This window comes from Poromitra crassiceps (assembly GCF_964638095.1).
Source record: "Poromitra crassiceps genome assembly, chromosome: 16".
Lineage (NCBI taxonomy): Eukaryota > Metazoa > Chordata > Actinopteri > Beryciformes > Melamphaidae > Poromitra > Poromitra crassiceps.
Genome location: NC_139645.1, coordinates 36,741,118 through 36,758,617, shown reverse-complemented (window position 1 = coordinate 36,758,617; position 17,500 = coordinate 36,741,118). Strand labels below are relative to the sequence as shown.

At 42.5% G+C, this 17,500-nt stretch overlaps 1 protein-coding gene across 1 annotated transcript in view; it reads left to right on the top strand.

Annotated features, from left to right (window-relative positions):
- Positions 1–933, top strand: part of LOC310791622 (asc-type amino acid transporter 1-like) — a gene marked incomplete at both ends in the record, with an annotated part of 16,364 nt that extends 15,431 nt beyond the window's left edge. Inside the window, one exon of the mRNA XM_083653286.1 lies at positions 833–933. Coding sequence (XP_083509412.1) covers positions 833–933 — 101 coding nt within the window. The remainder of the gene's footprint in view (positions 1–832) is intronic.
- Between the last annotated feature and the right edge of the window lie 16,567 nt (positions 934–17,500).

Genomic DNA, 17,500 nt, shown 5'->3' with positions numbered 1-17,500 from the left:
AAATAATTTCCTTCAATAAAAGAGCGAAAACAAAGGAATTTTGTTTGGCAAAATAATCTTTTTTAGCTGCAATCAGCAGCGCTGGCCCCTGCTGCGCAGACCCTACACTTTCTTGCTGGTCTTGATTTACTGCTGGTGGGCATCAGATATTCTAGCTTGTGTTTGCCAACCAATCTGTCCATCGAGCCTGCTGTCTGGGTCTGTCTGGGTCGGTGTTGTATGCTGCCCTGCGTGCCCCACCCCCCTCTACTGCAAACCCCTCCTCCGTGGGTGTGTCTCTGGTGGCTCTGGTGGCTCTCTGCTGCGGTTTGCTCTGCACTGAAAACCCAGCTTTTTCACAGCGTTCCGCATGTATTTGCCACCGGCTCCCAGCGCTTCCAACTGAGAATAATAACAACTCCACAACTAATCATGTGGGGGGCTATCGCAGCGGACACGGAGGGGCTCAATTGTGGCAGCAGATTGGCTGCTGCAGGCACAGCTAACGTTATGCTTCATGCATATCGATGCATACTGATGCGGTTTCCGTGTCCCCACGGCTGCTTCTCTGTTTTTTTCCTCACCTTTCTCTAATCTGGAGAGCACTGTCGCCACCTAATGGGTCCGTAAAATAGCTTTTACACATTCAACATCCACCATACTTTCACAGGAGATGCATCTGGCTTTGATCCACATCCCACCGTCAAAAAACGCATTTGACGCCGATCGACGTCATTGGCACTCTACGTTACTATTCGATTTGACGCCGATCGACGTCATTGGCACTCAATGAGTTAACTGTATTACCCCTCTCTGTCCAGTAAAAGTGCTGTTCTTGTCTGTTGTGTTGCAGAGAGAGTCACCTACATGGGCCAGAAGGTGTGTTACGTGGTGTTTCCTCAGGAAGACCCTTCAGAGACGGAATGCCTCACCGCCTCCAAAGCCGAAGACTGAGCACTGCGGTCAACCAAGAGCTCCCTCCTTCCTGCCAATACTCCATACCTTTTCATTACTTTCTCCCCTTTTACGTTTGGTCAGTTCCTGAATGGTGGAGAGATGGCTTCACCCTTGTTCTTGTCCAGATGCAATTTGAATGGATCTGTGTTGACCCCCAGTATAAAGGGAGTGGATGGTCATATGGAGGTTCAGACATCCAGCTAAGACAGATCTTTATTTGTTGGATTGTTGGTACCGTCCACCCCTTCCCCCTCAGCAGAATCCCAAGTCTACTCTGTCATGTGGAACTTCTCCCTTCTCCTCATTCAAGGAGCCTTCGTCTTTTGAAATTCTGCTTTCATTTCCGAGATTGGTACTTTTTTTTAGTCGAACAAAATACTTGCGCTATTGTGCCTTATTGAAATGTGGGAGCATTGTATTTTGCTATGTTGGATTGGCCTGTGTGGTTAGTTTGCGTGTGTAATACATTTTGCTGAATAACATTTATGGGGGGAATATACAGGGATTTGACTGCACTTAGCAATACTCTTCTATTACTGCAGCTGCTCTGTTTAACTCTCCACATAATGTTGGTCTAGTTTGGATGCTCTGTGTCTTTAGCTATCTCATGCCCATTCCTTCTGCTTGACACGCCCTGTGCTCTTGTTCGTTACTCTTTGCATTGAGACACTGCATGAAATAGGCCACGCCCATCACGGGGGAAAGCTCTCCATTCACTTCCATACACCATCGTCATTTTCCTTGAATTAAACATAGCTAAAAGCTGTTGTGTGGTGGGCTGCACAGACAACAAATGTAAGAAAATCGACAATTAAGGTTTTTTTGTACTCCCGAGCAAAACAAGGAAGCCATTGAGAATTTGCGAGAAGAACAATGTGGATCTAGCTGTCAAGGAAGTTAGTTGAGGTGTTCATCTTCTGTATATATGATCTTTGTGTGCAAGACGTGACATAGGAGAACGTCAGGATTGGTGGGGGAGTTTTTGTTTCCCCCCGTTTTGGGCGTGGTTTCTGAATGATGACGCGCTCTGCAGTGTCTCTATCCCTTCTCTTTCTCCTCTGAGAGATGCTGCAGGTGCCTTCATGTTAATATTAGACAGAGCAGCCACACTTATGACACTTCCTCATCTTCGCTGTCTTTTCTATCAATATTTTCAAGACAGAGAGACAGGAGGAGGGGGAGAAATGACACTTGTTTCTGTCAACTGGAGAAGAATAGCCATCTCTAAAGAACAAGCTGTGTCTTTAGAACACAGGCTGGCTATTCTTAAAGGTTTTCAAGTCTTTTTCAGCTCTCTTTGTCTCTTCCTTTGCTTTCTGAGTTGAGCCCCTCTATTTGTATTGAGCTTGATGTTTGGAAATGTTCTCATACCACTGTGAACTTTGTCAAGGTGCTCTTAACATCATGATACAGTACTTACCACTAAACATGCTGTGTTTAACATTATGATACAGTACTTACCACTAAACATGCTGTGTTTAACATTAGCAGAAGTCATATTGACAGATAGATGGATGTTATTTGAACCATCCGCAGATTTTTAGGCTGCTTTCTCACTGGGAGCGATTGCTTTCGTTCCGTTACGTTCCGCGCCCGGCCACGATTGTCCCCTCTCCCCTCTCCCCCGCTGGTCAGCTTTTACATTACATTTCTTCCGCGCTCGGAAACGGAACAGAGTGCACTTGTGTCATCAACTACGCCTGGAGTGTATCCTCACCCGTGTGTTGTCTAGACTCTATGTGGTTCGGAACAGTAGGCGTTCACATTCGCAAGTGTTCCGCCAAAGCGTGAAAAGGTGGTCTGGGGTCTGGACCACTTTTTCCCAGGAGCGGAACGCAATGTTCACACTCATCAAACGTTCCGAAACTGGGGTCAATTTGGGGAGAAGTGTGCTCGGGAACGTTACTGGGGTGCCAGTGAGAAAGCACCCTTAGACAGATTTCTAAGCTGACCATACGCATGATACAGTACTTACCACTAAACATGATGTGTTTAACATTAGCATAAGCCATATTGACAGATAGATGGATGTTATTTGAGAAATGTTTGCCATTTGCTGGCTGGCAGTGGCCCTGTTTCCACATCTACAGCACTTGATTTCCCAGAGGCACCTCATCACTACAATGACCCTTGTCCCATTGACTTACTATGGTCCCATTGACTTACTATGGTCCCATTGACTTACTATGGTCCCATTGACTTACAATGGTCACATTGACTTACTATGGTCCCTTGGACCTACTGACTTCCTTTGGTCTCATTGACCTATTTTAGTCCCACCAACTTTGTGTGGCCTCAGTGACTTACTGGTCCCATTGACATATTGTAGTTTTTATAAATGTTTATTGTAACAGGGCACCCTTGAAAATGAGAGCTTGCTCTCAAGGGCCTCACCCTGTATAAATAAAGGTCAAATAAAATATGGTCCCACTGACATTATGGTCCCATTCACTTATTGTGGTCCCATTGACTTCCTGTGGCCTCACTGACTTCATAAGGCCCTATTGACTGATTATGCTCCCACTGACTTACTATGGGCCCATTTACGTATCATATCATGGTCCCGCTGACTTACTGTGGTCTTATGAACTTACTATTGACTTTATCCAGCCCCATTGACTTGTTATGGTCCAAGTGACTCATTATGGTCCTATGGACTTTCTATGGTCCCATGACTTCTATGGCCACACTGACTTACTGTGGTCCCATGACTTATTATGGCCCCAATGAATTACGCTGGTACAACTGAATTATGGTCAATTTGACTTCCTGTTGTCTCATTGACTTACTACAGTAGGGTTGTAGTGACTTAATATGGTACCACTAACTTATTTTTGTGCCATTGACTTACTATGATCCAGCGGATAAATTGGTGTTCAGGTGTGTTTAAATCCAACCCAGTTAGCCTATATATCAGGTTTAAGGGGATACGGCAACATTTTGGGAGTTTAGGCCATTATCATATTGTCAATGGTTTTATTTTCAATCTGCGTGCCCTACAAAGAGCGGTAGCCATCGCTGCTACTTAGCTAGCGCTACAACGGGGGTGACCGGTACAGCTGCATACTCCCGTTCAGTCGCCTAAAATACACATTGCAACAGCGCCACAAACACTCACATTTACATGTTGTGACTCGTGTACTCACCACTTGATGAAATAATAATCCAAAATTCTGTGAAACGGTCATTTTCATAGTAAATCCACATAGTGAGAACTAAACAGATTAGCCAAACTAAGCTAAAGTAACTCAAGTTACTTCCTTGTTTGCCATGAGGCGCTGTACACAGCGCATTTGCAAATCTTACTAACTGGATGGCTGTGCCTCACAGTGCACTGTATGCAGAGTGATGGTAAAGGCATTGGTTATCTTGTTTATGTATGGGCAATATGGCAAATAGGTGAATCTCTCAAAAAGTTGGCCTATCCCTTTAAACATTTGTCCATGGGCTGATTGTGTTGTATGTTGAACTGAACACATGTAGGCTGGTTGTGTTGTATGTTGAACTGAACACATGTAGGTTTGGGCCAGTGCCCTTTTAACACATTGACTGCCAGCCGTTTTTTTCTTGCTGTAGGTAGCTTCTGCCAGGTTTTTTTTTGAGGATTCTAGGCTCATTTTACAAGAGCCAAGGTTTCTCTTCTGTTACGACTTCGTGAACACCAATCATCTAAAAAGAACTAATAGAATGTGTGCTTTCTCTGTCTAAAAGAGTTAGTTTGTAGAGTTAGTAGTTATGTAAGCATTAGCACTTGAATACAGCATGGTTTCAGCATCAGAAAAAATATTTAGAGATAAACGGCTTTTTGTGAAATTCGATAGAACAGTCACTTTAACCATTCATTTTTGGCATCAGTAAGACCTAAACAATAGTTTGAACAGTAATTTCCTCCATAACAGCAGTAAACTTCCCTCTGCTCAACTCCTCCCTCCTGTGGGCGTTCTTTTTTGCTGCAGCGGTGTCACAAGCACTTTCCTACCTTTGCAAATGCACTTTCTCATACTCTCGACCTCTCAAATAAATTTCTGAATAGAAATTAAATTACTCTAAATTATAGCGAAAAAGAAACAAAAAAGAATGGGTTGAAAATCCCATTCTAAAAGCCTTTTAGAATGGGATTTGTTTCCAATTTGGTGTCGGACTAGGGGGCAGTCCCCGCTTGTCACCATTGCTTTGCTGCTGCTGTGCGGGTGTGTGCCTGTCTGTGCGGCCGCTCTTTGAGGAAGTCTGGTTGGACTCGCTCGCGTCTTGGAGTTTTGGTTGAGGGCTTTGATGAAGCTTTTGCGATTCTGGTCATATTATGCTGCGTGTTTCAAAGTGTGTCCCACCCGCAATCCACTATGCAAATCTGCAATCCCGCACCGCCAGCAATCAGCGCGAAAATGAAAGCGCCTGCCCTTCGCCAATCCACCTTCATGAGAATGGCTTCAGTCACACTGCTTTTTGCTTGCTTCCTCCTTCCTTGTCGCCACTTAGTGGGTCGGTGGAATGGGTTGTACACGTTGTACACGTCCAATACCTATATAAGAGATGTAAAAGGCTTAGATGCACAACCTACCGTCAAAAAAAAAAAATTGATTTTTTTTTGACGAGTACACTCGTCGCTGGCAGTTAACAGCTGGATTGTGTTTGACGAGTACACTCGTCGCTGGCAGTTAAGGTGTTAAACATGAAGCAAAAATAGCAGGTTGGGGGAGGGACTGCACTTTCTGTCCTGTCCCAGTGCTGTGCATGCTGGGAGTTTCCCCTGCATTAAATCCACAAAGGAGACGCACACACTCCAAACTAATGGTGCATTCCAGTTGTACTGGGAACTAGGATTTTCACAGTTGAATGACGTCACACCCAAGTTGACCGCGTTCCAGTAAAACAGTCGCAAAAGCAGCCAGGTTAGCTCTAGCCAGGTCAATGCATTACGCAGTATTTTGCACATACAAACACGTTAGCAACATAGATACAATGTAGACAGTACCGTACAAGTGATGTAATGAGACAAATAAGTCAGAAGTACTAATGAACTACTATTACTACAGCTTTCACTACTGTTGAAGCACGGAGCTGCCATCTTGGATTTTGAGGTCGGCTGGTGAGGTTCCCCCGAGTTCAGGAAAACCCAGTTCAGGTAACTCACAGGGGCGTTCCCGTGAAGTGAGCTGGTAAATTCCTAGTTCCCAGAACAACTGGAAGGCGGCATAAGATGGCTACAAACACGTGGTTCCTGTGCCGGGTCCAGGTGCCCGTTAGCTCAGTTCAGATGTGTAAATACTGTGTAAACAACAAACTGTTGAAAACGCGTCAGGGACTCATGGAAAGTCACATTCCTCAGACGTATTGGGATACATTTACATACTGTACCAATTATGATGTTATTGGTGTCATTCTGTTTTGTAAAAGAGTGTGAAAATGTAAATGGATAACAATGTAATAGCATATTAAATCAACTGAGAATCAACAAGACTTGTCTTTGTATGTACACCAAACGATTGAGATGACGGGAGCGCGCCACAACTCCAGCAAAACGCTCATGGTCACATTCCGACATTGGACATTTGTCTACGACAGCTAGTGAACTCCTAGCCTGGTAAACCATCCGCTCACGTCAACTCACTTTTCTTTTTTGTTTTTCTTTCTGTGGGACCGGGGCTGCAGGTGTTTTCAGAAATTCCATAGTCCACCAATCAGGGAGCCGTCTCGTAGTTGACATCGTAACCGGCCAATCATCGGCAAAGCAGTAATGGCTGCTCCCAGGGCTTTGCGGCTCGAGCAGTAACATCAACGTTCGTCAAGTTTAGACAGCGATAAGTGCAGTTATGGTAGAAATAGACTCAATAACAACAATGACACAACAACAGGACACAGGAGTATGCAACAGCGGAGTTTCTACGTTTTTACTGATCTTCCAAGTGGATTTTGGATTTTGATTTAACTGATTGGCTTAAGGACTGGATTTGGCGACACTGATTGGCTGAAGGAGGCAAGTACTCACACCCACTGAAATAACTCCAAATTCCAATCATGGAAGTTTGAAACCCTCATTAGCGTTTTGCTTGCACCTGTGTTTATCCTGCTTTTTTGACACAAAATGGCCCCCATGAGAAGGGTCTATTGTTGAATCACGCATGCGTTTGTGTTGAGCAGCAGCAGGCAGCTGAATGAAGCCTGTGAGTGACAGGTGAATGTAATCACCTGTTCAGGTAGGATTCTGATTGAATGATGATGTGTGGCTGCGATGGAAGTCACACAGATGTTAATGTCTTGGGAAGTTAAATTGCTCCAACTACACTGTAACACCCGGGACACATCCTGCATGAGCAGCATGTGTTTGGTGGAACCTGTTGGTTTTCATTTCATGTTAGCAGGTTAGAGCAGCCACACACAGCCTTATATATGTATATACAGCCTGCATGTACACATGCATGTACAGCCTTATATATATATATATATATATATATATATATATATATATATATATATATAATATATATATATATATACACAGTATATAAATATATAGGGATGTCCCGATATCACTTTTTTGCTGACCGAGTACGAGTACTGGCATCTGGGTACTTGCCGATACCGAATACCGATACGGAGTATTAATTGGGTTGACAACGTTGTTTTCTTTATCCCTTATGGTTAATTAAAAGATAACATTTAAAGATTATGGGTTTTAGTCATTTTCTTTAGTATATATCTGCAGAAGTACCTAGTTTTCACAAGACCACACAAATTTCGCATAATGGTTATACTTGATTGTCTCTTCTCTTGATGCCTTATAATCAAAAGTTTCTGATTAAATAAGGAAATAAGGTTTCCCATTAAATAAAGTATGCTATGAATCAACCATTTGAACCACATATCTGTGCATTTCCTTTGTATTTGTTCTGCTGGTCTATTTTCATTCAAACATTAAACTAGAGGTAGAGGTTCCTCATGTTCATTATGTTCATAGTTAGATTACTACTTTAATGTTTATTGTAAAAACGAACTTTATCGTGCTTTTATTTTGAAGGAAAAACAAATAAACCGGAAGTGAAATTGTAAAAATTGTCGCTAATTTCACAGACATTAACGTTTAGGCCTTACGTTCCACTTTTAAAACGTTAAACTTTAAGGCAGTATGGATTACGGGACACGTAGCACGTATTACAGCGATCTGGTAAGCCTTTGCTTGTTCCACAGCACTGTGTTGTGTGCTAGAAGAGCAACTAATGTTAACCTGTAAATTGAACAGAAAGTGTTCGATCTTGTTGCAGGGTACGCGGCTAACTGCTAGTAGTCTGACCTCAGACAGTGAATGGGCGAGTGATGCGGTGCAGGCATCAGCTGATTACTGACCTGATAGCTTTTTATTTCTCCTCACAAAGCGCTCCAGGCAGAGATTGATGGAAAGGGTTTCTCTGTACCTCGTTCAACCTAATTAAAAACAGCTCACTCCAATCAGAAGGTGTGACATATGTTAATACCTTTCCAGTGTGTCCAATCATTCCAGATATATGAAAAATCAATACAACAAGCAATTCTGATATTTAGAACATTATTTTATATAGAGAATTTTGCATAAAGTACAAAGACAGGTCAAGTTATATTACCCCATTCAGAGATCTCAGAGGTGGATTTGCAGAGATCTTTCCCTCACAGCTGATATGAAGCAGGTCAAAAGAAGACCCCTGAAAACCGACCCCTCCCTTATCTTTTGCGTGTCCTTTTAAACTGCATCTTCTTGTGGGCTGGTCTCTCCCCGCAGGTTTCCTCCTCCATCTGGGGACATCCTTCACTGCTTGGGCTGTCATTGGTCTGTCACTCTTATGATAGGCATGTTTTCTCCTCCTCTTGGTCCGCAATCATGTGACCTGGCTTCCACTGGAGGTCACAGCACTAACCCTCACTTGAATACTGGTCATCCATTTTATTTCCTATTTTCAACTTATAATTTGGGTCAGCTAATTTAGCTATTTACCTATTAAAGTCCTAGTTTAGAACATTATGTAAGGTTATTGTTAGACTTGATAAACTAAACTATATTCTGGATAGGATCGAATTCAGCTATATTTGGGCTAATCCCAGTCTAAACTGGATTTAAACATCTTACAGTTCAGACTTACTGTCTCTCGGTCTGTAACCACCCTAAGGGTGTAACCAGAGTGAGAGCGTATTCTTCAATCAAAACAGAGAAAAACTCACCCTGTTTAAACCGGATGAGAAACTCTTATCAATTACCACTTATCAACTAATTTGACTATACCTTTATTTTCCATTCTATAGTTACAATAATAACAATAGGCTATTATTTATCTAAATATGATAGCACTCTCCTTGTGTATCAAGTGGTACAAATTGAAGTTGATCAACACACAACATCAGACATCAGACTCCTCTCATTGGTGCTGTGTACTTGAGCATATCTTCTCTTCTCTGTGGAAAAATCAGCGCATCTAATGTATGCTCTTAAACTTTATTTCATATCAGATATCCAATCATCTCTTTATTACCATTTCACATTCCACTGAACCTCTATTTTCCCTGAGACCAAAAAGCCTATTTGAACCTGTGGCCCTCTTCTCTGCTCTGCTCTTGTCCTTTGAGCCTGTCCTCTTCTGGGGGAAAAATCAACACATAGTAAAAGCATCAAAATACACAGTGCTGTCCTTTTATGGCCGATCTCTGTGACCTCTGCCCCGACTCTATCCTAAATCACCGTCCTTGTGCAGCTTTATCCACTCGGCCACCTCGTCCACTAACCAGTCGGCCAAGAAGATCCTGTGTAATGTTTTCCCAGACCGGCCATAAACAGCACTAAACCTTCTAATGGTTAATCCCTACGGCCACCATATCTCCTGGCAGGAAGGAGAGACGTTTATCTTAAAGTTTAAAGGTTCCTCAGCAGCTCACCCGATGACCTACAAGTGTACTTCAGGAATCAAAGATATATTTGAATTAACAAATGACAAGATCATCTCTGTAATTGCATATTTTCATATCAGCATGCAGGGCCGCCATGCTGAAGTATCTGCCTCCTGTTGAGTCCAAACTGGGCCTATGGAGAAATGTTTGATCAAAATACCATAGATTGGGGAGAGAAATCTATCAAGATGCAAACAAACACACTGTCATAGTGAACACTACAGCCAAGCTTCTCTGCTGTGTGAGCCATAGGTGTAAAGTGGTATCGAGTACAGCAAAATAGGCCAGTATCGGGACAACCCTAAAATCATTTTGATAATTATGATTATATGATTATTAATATTTGTTTTACAAAATTCATGGCAGTAGAGCATTAGTAGTAGAGCATCAATCCCCCTTTTCAAACGTGTGAAAATTAAATGCTGTCAGTTATTATAGGCATAGTTTGCATTGTTGGCTACCAGGCAGCTACAGTTAGCATATGAATGTTAGCCATCCCTCAATCGTGTTGCTTTACATGTCATGTAGAGCTGTTATGGCAGTGAGCTGTTTTTACCACCACCATCACAGGTCATACTGTAGTTAGCAAAACCGTCAATTCCATTTGATGTCTCCAGTTCAAGATGCAGTCCTCTAAAAATAATTAACATTGTGGATATAGTCTTTTTATGTGAATAACATTTTGGGTGAAGCGAGATTTAGCTAAAAGTAGCAGCAGTGAAGCTAGTGTAGACGTGAGTGACTAAGCTAATAACCATAACAGCACAAATAAGTGGTGATCCACTTCCAGAGAAAATGAAAATGAATATTAATGAAAATCTACAAAGGGTGCGTTGGTAAATAGTCAGTAGTAGCCTAAAGAGTTCATAGCGCAAAAAGCCACAAACGGGACTGACCCGCTTCAAACTGACTTTAACACCTTTAACTTTAACAATGGCAGTTTACTGACCGCGGTGAGTTTAGCAACAACAATCCTGTTGGGTTAGGGTTATTTTGTATTAGAGCATCAGATTTGATTGACAAGCCAACTAGATGATGTCGCCGTGTGTTTTCTGTGGTGCATGGGGGCCTGGCAGACGTTAAAGCAGCCTCATCAGTCAGGAGAGCAACGTTCACCTAATGTCAGTCAAGACCATTGACCTATATATAATGGACCAACATAGCTAATTGACTTTGACACAGCAAAATGAAGCTCACTTCCGGATATTGTTTGATTTTGTTTGATTGGTTGAATGAATGAATGCTACACGGAAGTACGAGGAGAGGGGGCGGCTGGCCCTAGCGGCTGCCGGGGGAGTTTCCGAATTTGCTCTGTCTCCCTTATCGCCGTAATGCATTATGGGTAGTCAGCTACTTTGGCTAATGTATCGGCTAACGCTACTTACTTTACATTGCAGTAAAACGGCACTGAATGACCAAATTGATTTAACTTTTAACCATTTCGAGTAACACTGTTTCCATACGGACCCCCAGCGTTGGTTAGTTGTTTATAACGTGACTCTATTTAAAACCTTATAACGTACTCCGGTTTCTGTGCTGAATCCAATGGTCTGAATGTCTGAATACAGAGAAGGCTTAAGGCTTTATCTAACGGTATAAATAACGTTAAATGGTCCGCCATGTTATGAACGTTAGATGTATGGTATCTATATAGTTACGTGTGTCTACTAACATTATTAAAATATCATAAAGTAACGCTATTTTCTGATAATTTGCTCAACTATTACTTGCTACCTGATGCCTTGCGTCACATTGCTGCCTCTACCGGTCGGAAGTATTACTGTTCTTATTATCCGATATTTCTCGTCAATTTTCCTCGAAATGGGGCTATCATTTGGAAAACGGAGCACGTTAGAGCATGAAAAAGACTTGAAATTGTTTTTCAGACCATACACTAATTTGGAAAGTGTTTATTTATGACCTAGACCGAGAGAGAAGTTGGCTCGTTTCCCATATAGTTGAATGGATGTTCCCGGGAGTGCTACACAAGCTGCGACCCCCACTGGCCATTTGAAAGAATGCAATTTCCGCATAGGCGTCAAAAATAGGCAGGCTGAAATGCCCACTGGTCAAGACACAGAAGCAGCAGCAGCAGCAGCAGCAGCAGCAGCAGTGTAGCTACCACACAAACATCTCCTGAGGCTGATACAGTGTAGCTACCACACAAGCATCTCCTGAGGCTGATACAGTATAGCTACCACACAAACATCTCCTGAGGCTGATACAGTGTAGCTACCACACAAGCATCTCCTGAGGCTGATACAGTGTAGCTACCACACAAGCATCTCCTGAGGCTGATAGCACTGGTGAAAGTGGGCCGGAACCGTCCGGTGCGCAGTTCCGGTAAGACGTTCGGTGCCTGAACGCCGTTGGGGGAAGACATGCAGCTGCCTGTCAATCAAAATCCGATTGTTGCAGAGTGCAGTCGATCCATAATTTCCAACAAGGAAATGCATGGCTGACGTTATGTCATTACTAATAAACAACAGTCTCTCTCATAAATTGCTTCTAAATTGTTCCGTGTTTTAGACCTGGCTGTCAGTGGTTTTTAATCCGTGCTGTGTGTGTAGGCTGATTTGCGCTTCCAGCACGCAGCTCCTGAATGCCGCTGCTGCTGCCTGCACTGGGCTCAAGTCTAGTCTCGCTTGGGGCTTGCCTCCGCTCCGCCAACAAAAACAGTTCCACCAGGATTGCACGAGTGTAGTAGTTCCCAAGCAAGCAAGCAAGCAAGCAGAAACGGTCATATTTCCAACCACTGAGAGGCAGGCAGGCAGCGATGTAATAGGCAATGATAGAGCAGCTGTGAAGCGGAGTGATAATACAGTGAGTGAAGTGTCAGTGCTGTTATCGTGAAATGTCTTCTTCTGTTGTTTAATGGCGGTTGGCAAAGGAGACTTGAAGAGACACAATAGTTCACACAGGAAAGAAACAATTTAATTGTTCAGTGAGTGGTAAATGTTTTGCCATAAAGGAAAGAGACACATGATAGTTCACACAGGAGAGAAACAATTTAATTGTTCAGTGTGTGGTAAATGTTTTGGTCAAAAAGGAGAGTTGAAATCACACATGATAGTCCACATAGGAGAGTCTGTTGTTGTAATGTTTAAATAATTCACTATACATATTGTCAAGTGTTTCTAATTTCTACACCATACAGGCATTAAAAAAATGGATGTGTGTGTTCAGGGATGCATGAAGCTGGGGGCGGGAGGAGAACAATATGAAACGATGAAGGTTGGGGTAGTAGGCCTATAGTTCCTGTAAGAAATTCAAACCACTTTCACCCCTGGCTGATAGTGTAGCTTCCACACAAGCATCTCCTGAGGCTGATACAGTGTATAGCTACCACACAAACATCTCCTGAGGCTGATACAGTGTAGCTACCACACAAACATCTCCTGAGGCTGATACAGTGTATAGCTACCACACAAACATCTCCTGAGGCTGATACAGTGTATAGCTACCACACAAACATCTCCTGAGGCTGATACAGTGTATAGCTACCACACAAACATCTCCTGAGGCTGATACAGTGTATAGCTACCACACAAACATCTCCTGAGGCTGATACAGTGTATAGCTACCACACAAACATCTCCTGAGGCTGATACAGTGTAGCTACCACACAAGCATCTCCTGAGGCTGATACAGTGTAGCTACCACACAAGCATCTCCTGAGGCTGATACAGTGTAGCTACCACACAAGCATCTCCTGAGGCTGATACAGTGTAGCTACCACACAAACATCTCCTGAGGCTGATACAGTGTAGCTACCACACAAACATCTCCTGAGGCTGATACAGTGTAGCTACCACACAAACATCTCCTGAGGCTGATACTCTAATGACAGCTAAAAACTAGTTATTCCACCTGGTTAATTTGTTCCCCACTCACTGGTTCACTTGAAGAATAAAGCAGGCAGAGTCCAGTTTAGAACGTTCAAAGATTCTATTGTGAATGTTGAGTCAAGGCAGGGAGTTTCAGCACACATTGATGGATGTGAAGACTTATCATGGTTGCTGGAAAACAATATATATAAACAATGAAAGCAAAGGACATTTAACTAGTAATGTAGCCTTGATGGCAGAAGTGTTTTTATTTTATTTATTTATTTGCTCATATAAAGAAACAGACAAATTTAATACAGCAAAAACAATGTGCGGGTAGAGACAGGAAACACAAGATGGGTTTATACAGGGTCTCTACCTCAGAAAACCAATATTAATAATAATCTGTACAAAGCAAACAATATGATGAAAACAAGAGAAAGGAAACAAGCAAACTAGAGATAAGGCAAAGAAAAGCAACAGTACAAGAGAAAAAATAACAAAAAAGGAATTAATAATGAATAGAGTATCGCAGGGTTGACGTATTCTTCTAGGCTTACCCAGAAATGACCAGCATGCTGGTTCGTAGGGGGAAAGGCAATGGGATTTTTGTATGGGGATTTTGGTTATTACACTTCAAATCCATAAAAGTGGTTTTTGTTTGTGAAGATTATCTTACTGAACACAAACTTTGGTGTGTCATAAACTTTTGTTAACCACAGACCTCATTTCATGTGTTTAACCAAAATCCCCATACAAAAACCCCATTGCCTTTTACACGTACGAACCGGAAGTGTGACCTCTGGACTCATTACTGCGTTAACTCCATAAGTCTGATAACGACGCGTTTAAAATATGTAAATTGGTAATAATTACCGCTATTAACATTTGCGCATATTTAAACACAAGAATACACATCTGAAATAAGAGTCAATATTTCACCACACTTTGTGACACAACACCATGAGGCAGTGCACTCCTCTTAGTTCGCTTTCACATATAAGCTGTTTAGTCCGCTTTAACCGCGCCAGAGTTCGTTTCCTCGGATAGTTCGGTTTGTTTGGGCTGGTGTGAAAGCGCAAACGAACTCTGTTGCGGAACAAACAAACGAACTCTGGCGCGCTTGAAAACGTGGGTCTCGGTTCGCTTCCAAGTGAACTCTGGCGCGGTTCGTTTGTTGTGTGAAAGCAACCCGGACTAAACACAAGAGCGCCAGTGCGTCTGATGCACTCATGCAGTGCGTCATGAGTAGAAGACGGGAGAAGGGAGCAAAACAAACACTGCGGCGTGCACATGTGTACAGTACCTGCGCGCTGCGTCGTGACATACGTCGTCATAACAACATCACATTTATCAACAGCTGGCCCCGGTTTGCCTATCTCCTTCGGTACGTAGGCTACTCTCATCTGTAGAATGAAATGTTCAACAGCTTGCTGCCTCATCTGCTGCTCATATTGGGCACATTCTTGTTAAATAATTATTTGATAGTAGCACCAGAAATCCCAATATCGCAGGTGGTGTTGCTCCATGTCCGTGTTTTGCGGATTCACTTGTGTTGTTCAGTCAGCCCTCACTCAGCCAGGCCAGCCTGCTGGAGAGGAGAGATTTCCCTTCTCTATTCTGTCCAATAGACGAGTGACTGTTTCGACCATGTGATATTGTTCAGAAAGTTTGGTGGCTTGTGACAAATTGCTGTGTGAAAGAAAACCAAACCAAATGAAAATCACAACAATGTTGCAACTTCACCCCCCCGAATCGCACCGACTCCACCAGCTTATATGTGAAAGAGACCTTATAGTGATCAGCTTGGGACGGGTCAAATTGATCACTATAAACAGATGATCATTATAACGGATTTCTTCTTTTTCTTTATTTCTCATGCAGATCACCATCTAATTGGCATTTGTATATGAATTACATGAATACAGTACATATAAAGTAAAGGAATGTTGACTTTAAAAATCCATATAGTAAGTTAGGCCTCCAGCTGTTTCAAACACATCTGTCTTGCGTAGACAGAGACGCTGCCATCTCTCCACAGACAGACATGCAGTCATCTCTCCACATACAGACAGACATGCACATGAGTATCGCTGCTGTATCTCACTGGCTCATTTTTGGCAGATTGTAAGTAAAAAAAATAATACAATTACAGTAACTAAAAAAAGAAATCACATTGTTCTCAGTGGGGACAAGGCCCAAAATCATCACTGTAAGCAAATTATTTAAACAGCATGTGTATAGAAATGATTCAGGAGCTTTTTGATCACTATAAGCGGTTGATCACTATAACAGTGATCACTATAAGCAGATTTCACTGTACTAGTATTGGTGAAATAAGTTCTAGCAGGCATAGAGAGCCGCAGGGATGACGTATTTTTGTAGGCTGAATGCGGAAGTCCCGAACTTCCTGGTTCAACACTGTTTCTGTCTATGGGATTTTTGAATGGGTTTTTGGCGCGATGCTTCAAATAAGGTCTCTGGGCAACGCAAGTTTAATCAAACGCGAACCAAGGTTCAGCGGGATAATCTTCACACATGAGGACCACTTTCATGAGTTTTGAAGCGTAAATGCGAGCCCTAGAAGTAGGGCTGGGCGATTAATCGAATTTTAATCATGATTACGATTTGGGCTGTCCACGATTATGAAAACAAGATAATCGACATACAACGATTTTGCGGCTCTTGTCACTCTCGTTCTATCTTGTGTTGTAAATCGAGCGCACCCTTTCCTTTGCAGCGGTGTGCTCGGCCCCTCCCCCAAAGCCCAAAACACACACACACACCGCTCGAGTTGGGAATGACTGTCATGTGAACAGAGAGCCACTGCACTTCTCCTCCCCGCTTATTTCCGTGGTAGCACAAGAATAAGATGAGAGAAGTCACAGAAAGAGAGCCGCTGGTCGAGAGGAGAGGTAAAACAACGTATGTGGGGTGGAAACACTATGGTTTCGCCGAGTTTAAAGGTCCAGACATCAAGAGCGATGCGAATATACAGCACAGAATTGCGATGCGAGTTTTGACCCACCTGTCAATCACAGCCACAGACTTGGAACAAACAGTGCAAGATATGCGCGGTCGTGGCTGCACCCCGCAACACAACCTATCACTTGAAATCCACTCACAAAGTGGTCTATGACCAAGCAATAAACGCCAAACGAACAAAAATACAAAGCCCCATCTAGTTACTGCCACCGCATACAGTCATCGATTCAGGACACTCTTTACAATGCGACCGCATATTCAACAGCTAACGAGCTCACAGATAAACATTAACAATAGCCTATTATGAACCTAAACGACGTAAGTCGCTTTGGATAAAAGCATCTGCCAAATGAGTAATTTAATGTAATGTAAACAAACGTTACTAGTGTTCTCATTTGGTTAGATTTGAGGTTTAAGGACTACTAGTTCAGATGTTTACCAACATATTGAATGTAGATTAATAGTTGCAGCTGGTTGTGGCAGTTCACTGCAACATAGTAGGCCTATACTGTATATTTATTTTAGTTTTTATTTTATTTCTAAATCTTTGCACTTTTATTATTTATTTTCACTTATTTATTTTCAATTATATCTAAAATCCAAAGACATCCAATGTTAAATAAAAAGGCAGTGTAAATGTTCAATAAATTAATGATGTTCTCAATGTCAATGAGTAATCGTGTTAAATAATCGTGATCTCAATATCAATCAAAATAATCGTGATTATGATTTTTGCCATAATCGTGCAGCCCTAAGCCCTACCTAGAAGTAAAATGCTCGAGCTAAGCTAATCCAGAACTACACACTGTCGCATAGGCTTCCACGTCACGTCAGCACTCAACCTG